We start from the raw sequence: 6421 nt of genomic DNA, 5'->3' as shown, positions 1-6421 counted from the left end.
TGCTGTTCTCTGCGTTGGTTGGGAAGCATGGCCTTGCCACAAAACGTTGGATTTCACAGCATAGCAATACACAGCTCCGTGACCCTGGTCAATTAAACCTTATAGTGGGAAATCAGCAAAGTACCACACTTTTCAAGTGTCAGTTACTTATTTTTGTACCACCTTCACAGTTTTGCTGTGTCAATGTCCCACTAAGAAAAAAATCATTCTGACCCTTGTTAAACCTTAAAGAAGACTTTATTCAAGACCTGCATTGGGACAAAGGCCTCAGCTCAACTCTGATTAAGAAAAAGACAGCTGGGGATTTATAGCCAACAAACAGAGTGAGAGGGCCAGAGAATGGAAAGTTACCAAAAGAGACTTCAAAAATGGGGGAATTCTTATTAAACTGACCTAACAGGATTTTTGCTAGAGGCAGGTCAAGGACTTATATATCAAAGGTGTGGGGTGAAGAACTTGATCAGATTTGAACTGGGCTGGGCAGGTCAAAGACAGGACAGGGGGCCAAGGTTAGGACCTAGTGGAAATGAGGGCTCTGAAGAGCCTGAGGAAAGTTTGGTCAGGAAGAGAGTCTTTGTCACCTCCTGGTATTATCTGATATGTTTCTTTAAATTGACTTTAACTTTAGCTTCATGCATAAGTTGAGGAACTAGTTATATATATTTTTCTAATACTCATTAAAATGGGTGCACATTATTCAGAATTTAGGATCATTGGGTATCATCTAAAATGTCTTGTGTATCACCACTGGCATACATTCCACACTTCAGGAAATGTTGGTTTTACAAAGAACACAGAGATGCTGATTGAAAGGCTGTATTTCAGCTCTGGCCCATATGTTGGCTGTTAGCTCTAAGCTGATTACTTTGGGGCACCTCTTGAGTCTCACAGAAGGGGCTAAAGACATTTTCATGGAGAGTGGAGGAGGGAGTGAGGTAAAAGCAGGGGCCTGAGCTCCAAAGCTCCTGGCCTCAAAGCTTCCCTACTCCCGCTGCCCAGATGTGGAGTTGGACCTCCAGCGGAGCGTGCAGGCCGTGCTCCGGGAGCTCAGCGCTCAGACCCCAGCCCTGCAGAGAAACCAAGGTAAGAGCCTACAGGTATCATCCTTCTGCTTCCCCTGCACCCCACACCAGTCACCTCTGCCCACACATTCTCCGGAAAATGCCTGAGCACGGAGCTCACAGAGTGAGGGTCTTCAAGCTGAGCCCTCATTCTACTGGAAATCCCTGAAGCCCAAAGGACCCAGAAGACTTCTCTGCCCCTGCTCTCCCTGGCAGCCACTGTGGCAGAGCGCCTTGGGGATCTGCAACTCGGCTTGCAAATAAAATTCCCCTGGACCCACCAGGCCCACATGTCTTCCATAAGCCGTATGCACCTACCTCTCCCCGCTAGTGTCCTACCTTCCCTCTATTCTGTCCTGAGAATTCACAGTCCACCAAGGGAAGCATATCAGAATTCCCCCACACACAAGCAGCCCACACATGCGTACCTGGAGCCAAGCACCCAGCTGAGGGGTGAACCCTGTGGCTGGTCAAAGTCATGGTCTAGGACTCCAGGACTCAGGGCCCTGCTCAGAGGGGTCTCCTCTAAGAGCTGCCTGGCCCGCCTGGTTGTGCGGGGCTCCCCTTTCTTCTGGTCCAGGTATGTGGAGATGGTCCCTGCACAAGAAGGTCGAGCGAGATCCTGGTAAGAGTCCGGCGCTGGTCCGAATTCTGCTCAGAGAACTGGAGAAGGTGGGTTCCCGGGCTTCAGGAGGCCAACAGGAATTAGAGGAAGAGAGGCCAATCCACTGTGGCCTCAGTCCTATCAGTGCTGCGTCCCCCAAACTGTGGTCATTTGTGGGCCATCTGCATCACTTTTACCCCATGTGTCTCCCTCCTGTACTTTTCTATAAGCAATATTTTCTTGACATTGACTCCTATTGTTTAATCTGAGCTAACAGATTTCTAAAAGAAACTATAACACGACCATCAATGGAAAATCCATATCACTTGACAGAAACAAAAAGCACCTAAAAACATAAAACGTAACTATTAAAAATGTTCAAAATAATCCACCTAAAGTTATCCTCCACACCTCCCAGTGCTCTGCATATGACTCTTTGGGGAACACTGTACTCAAGGGGGCCTCCAAGCTGGGTCTTTCTTGTCACTTTGCTGCCTGCCCCTGCCCTGAGTCAACGCTGCCCCTCTGCCATGGAGTTCCCTGCACCCCTCCTCCCACGCATTCACACTTGGACTCCTACACCTGTGCTCTCTCCCCCTCTCTCACTCCTTCTCTCCTAGAGCAGACTGTGGCCCTTTTCCATTCTCCTTGGCATAGTAGGATGCTGCCTTCCACCCCCCAAACTGCCTCCTGCTAGGATGTGCCCCCTCCGTCCCCAGGACAATAAATGTCCCATAATCCCCTGTTTTCTAGGCAGAAAGGGAGGACGAACGGCATGTCATCATTCCCTTGCTGCACACTCTAATGTACGTGCTCACGAAGGTGAGCTGGGGCTGAGGGGCGGGGTGGTCATGGTGATACATGATGAGTGACTGGGCTGGACACTATCCTTGCCCCTCAGTGGACACCCAGGAGCCTAGGAGAACTCTTGGATTGCCTGCCCCCTCCCTAACAGATGAAGACACGAAACTGGGTTGGAAAGGGATTTGCTGGAGGAAGAAGTTAGGATGAATTTCCCTCTTGGGAAGTTTGAGTGGGGTGTCAAAGAGGTGATGTCTTACAGACACTGGGAGAAGAGGCTAAAGGTATAGATTTGGAGAGAAGTGTAGTCCAAGTCCTACTGTCAGGTTCCACCTTCCTCCTCTCCCACCCCACCCTACCCTACCCTGATCCCTTTGTGACCTCTGGCACCTCAATTCCTCCCTGTCACACAGGCCACAGGCATCACAGAGGAGCTCTACCGGAGGACTTACGCCTTTTGCATGAGATTACTGACCCTGCCTGCCCCCTACTGCACGGTCGCTCTGGATTGCGCCATAAGGCTGAAAACAGAGCAAGCTGTCCCAGGTAGGAGCTGCTGGCAGCTTCATCTCCCACACTGCAACTCAGCTTCATCCAAGATCTTACACTTGTCTCCAAGATTCTGGGGAGCTCAAAAATCTCAGCACCCTCTGTGGGAAGGTGGGAAGTGGGGGTCAGAGAATTCAACTGGCCGGCTGAAGTGGTCTGCTTTGCAGGAACGCTGTGCCAAAGGCTGGTCATTGCCGAGCAGAACTTAAGGAGTGAACTGTATCCCTACCAGGAGAGGTGAGTTGCCGGGAGAGGTTGCTGCCTTCCACTCCACCCAGGTGTTGGGTCTGTGTGACTGCTCACTTCCAGGACGACAAAAGAGGAGGCTGGCTTGAGAGGAACCCCAGCACAGCTACCCATCCATGACATTTGTCCAGCAGTGGGGTGTGTTTTCAAGGTGGATGGGGTGTGTCCTTCCTTGGAGACCACTGAAGGCAGAATAAGTCTTTCTTCTTGAGCTACATTCAGAGCTCTCCTGCTCACATGCAGAGGGTGGGCAGGATCACTGACCACTCTGGAGTTCTGCTGTTTCACCTCCAAAGTGCTCTTGGCTATGATGTAGCATCAACCAGCCAGGCAGCCAGAGGCAGCTCCAGAATATGTACATAGTGGGGGGAGTTCAAGCAATAATCACACAATAAAATCTGCAGGCTTCATCTATGTGTGCCTGACTCTCTAGATAAGATTGAGGAAATGTCCACTGTCTCTGTTAGAGACAGAGACTGATGCATTGGGGGTGCATAGTACCTCTGCTGAAAGATACGACTTGAGGCTCTGTTCATGGACGGTGCAGGAAGATGAAGGGATCCTAAGCACTGGAGAGATTGGGAGGACACAGTTGAGTGGGGAGGAGAGGGTAGGTGAGGTTGGTTTTCTGGTGTGATAAGGGTGATGAGAGAAGATGGAACTCACTCAGGGTTCAGAGCTCCAGTTTGGGTGGGAAGGGTGTAGGGCCTCCTAGAGGGCATGGTTAACGAGCCATGATGCTGAGGGAGGAGGCAGGATTTAGGTTGAAAAGTACCTAGACACAAAACTAAAGGGACTGAGAAGGACCAGCTGCCTCTCTAGAAGGGCCACGCATGCTCTTATTTGCCACAGTCCCTACCACTTCCTATTCTTGTTCCCTCCATAGATTTTTTTTTAACTTGAAACAACTGTTTTTTGAGGATGTAAAAAACTTAGGGGGCAGAAAGGCTCTGAGAATACGCCTCCAATAATTCTTCCAGTCCTTATCCTCATCAGCACCAACCCCCTCCATCTCTGTCCTCAGAGTGTTCCTCTTTGTGGATCCTGAGCTGGTATCTCCCTCGGTGTGCAGTGCCCTGCTGCTGGAGATCGAGGCAGCCCAGGTGCAGCAGACACCTGAGGCCTGCATGCGCTACGTGGTGTCCCATGCCCTGCAGGTGGCTCTGGGGGAGGCCTGCCACACAAGTGCTCTGCAAAGGAAGCTGCAGGTAACTGCCCTTCCCCTACCCTTGTTGGTTCCAACCCAGGGCCCTGCATGCCCACACCAATTGCTCATTCTACTGTCTTCTTCCCTCTCCTGTTGCCATATAACCTTCTCCTAAATCAAAAATTAAAACACGTTCAGTAAGAAAAATCTGAAAAAATGCAGATAAGTCACAGAAGAAAATAAAAATCGCTCACACCCCTCTACCTAAACATATTAGCAATTAACATTTTGGTATATTTTCTTACTAATAATGACAATAATAATCATAATAGCTACTGTTTATTGAATGTCTGCTGTGTTCCAGGCACTGTGTTAAGCACCTTACATGTATCTCATTTGAAAATTCTCACCACAAAATCGTGAAATGGATATCACTATCAAAACTAAGATATTGATAACCTTGTGGTCACACAAATGCAAAGTGACTGAGCCAGGATTTGAACTCAGATCTGACTTCAAACCTATGATCAGTAGTCTCCCAGATCCACTCCCCTGCCACTCCTTTTTAACAAATTGAGATGTCAAACTCTGTATACAGTTTTATATTCTGCATGTTTATGTGCACATATATAATTCGTTTCCCAAGCCATTGGAAATACGCCATATGAAAATATTTTCCTTGGAAAATACTTCTAATGGTAGCAAATATTCTCTCTTGTGAATGTGTTGTTTTTATGTAAGACAAGTTGCCTGTTCCTGTTGTGGGCATTTAATTTCTTTCCAACACTTACCCATCTATTTCCTCGTATTCTCTCTGACTCACAACCATGACCCCGTCCACAGCCAAGGCTTCAGTAGGTAGAAGATCCTCTGGCCAAGGGTTTTATGTACAGTGGATTTCACAAAGGTGATATGGCAGGTAGGAGAGGATGTTGTCTGGGGCGGTGAGTCCAGCACTTGGGGATGACATTTTTGCAGGGAAAGGCTCCTGTCCTCCGGGAAAGGCTGGACTGGGTAATGGCTAAGGTTCTGAGTGGCTTTGACTCAAAGTTGTGGTGCTGCCACTGCAGGATGGGGCAGGTGCCGGTAGAGAGGGTGTCCTCAAGGGGTCAGCTATCACCTGCTTCTCCTGCCCCAGGAAGTGGGTGTCAGTCCTTTTGCCAACGCATGTCTCAGACTCTGCTTTGCCCATCAAAATGCACTAGATGTGTTGCCCTTCCTTCTCTCATTTTCCATCTTGAATCATCTACATCTTGTATTCTTCTTTTGATAGGTGTCTTTTATGTAGGGCTATGTCCTTCCTTAAACCATGTTGATTTCATTGTTATCATTCCTTTTCTCTAAAAGTACCATTCACACCTTTATTTTTATTTATTTATTTATTTTAGGCGAGGCAACCCTTCGCTGACCTCACAGATTGCAAGGACCTTGTCAGCTTACACTCCCTTATTTTTTTTTATTTTTTATTTTTTTATTTTATTTTATGCCTACAGCACTTGGTCTTCCTATGTGGTCTCCCATCCAAGTACTAACCAGGCCCGACCCTGCTTAGCTTCTGAGATCAGACAGGATCTGGCTTGTTCAGGGAAGCATGGCCGTAGACTCCATTCACACCTTTAGCATATCATTCCTTTGTGGTTGCCCACCCACTTGGACCTGTAGAGGGTTCTTGATTCACTTCCTCCACCCCACCAAACTTGACATCTCTCCTTCTGTATCACCTCCTTTTGGGAGTTCACAGCACACAGTCACATCGTGGAGTAATTGCCCCCTCCACGCACACATATGCTAACTTGTACCTAAGCCCCATTGTGGTTCTAGCACAGACATCTATGGCCCCTATGTGGGCTACTGGGCGTCCCCTCTCCCTGCGATGAGCCATGGCTCTCAGGAAGGTGGGTAGAGGAGGGGAAGAGCTGTCCTGACCAGAATTTGGTTGCTGACTCCTCCACTCCTCCAGTGGCTCTGGCAATTGCTTCTGGCTCACCAAACAGTCCATAGTAAAGGCACCAT

General features: G+C 48.6%; 1 protein-coding gene and 1 pseudogene across 1 annotated transcript in view; one reads left to right on the top strand and one right to left on the bottom strand.

The window, feature by feature from the left end:
- Nucleotides 1–6421, top strand: part of PIK3R6 (phosphoinositide-3-kinase regulatory subunit 6) — a 33592-nt gene that overhangs the window by 321 nt on the left and 26850 nt on the right. Inside the window, 6 exon segments of the mRNA XM_025040081.1 lie at nucleotides 1000–1083; nucleotides 1642–1733; nucleotides 2419–2487; nucleotides 2880–3012; nucleotides 3183–3252; nucleotides 4286–4469. Coding sequence (XP_024895849.1) covers nucleotides 1000–1083; nucleotides 1642–1733; nucleotides 2419–2487; nucleotides 2880–3012; nucleotides 3183–3252; nucleotides 4286–4469 — 632 coding nt within the window.
- Nucleotides 5893–6011, bottom strand: LOC112471465 (annotated as a pseudogene).

Source organism: Pteropus alecto, unplaced genomic scaffold (assembly GCF_000325575.1).
Source record: "Pteropus alecto unplaced genomic scaffold, ASM32557v1 scaffold398, whole genome shotgun sequence".
NCBI classification, from domain to species: Eukaryota; Metazoa; Chordata; class Mammalia; order Chiroptera; family Pteropodidae; genus Pteropus; species Pteropus alecto.
Note: the sequence above shows the minus strand (reverse complement) of the source record. Positions and strands in the feature narration are given on the sequence as shown.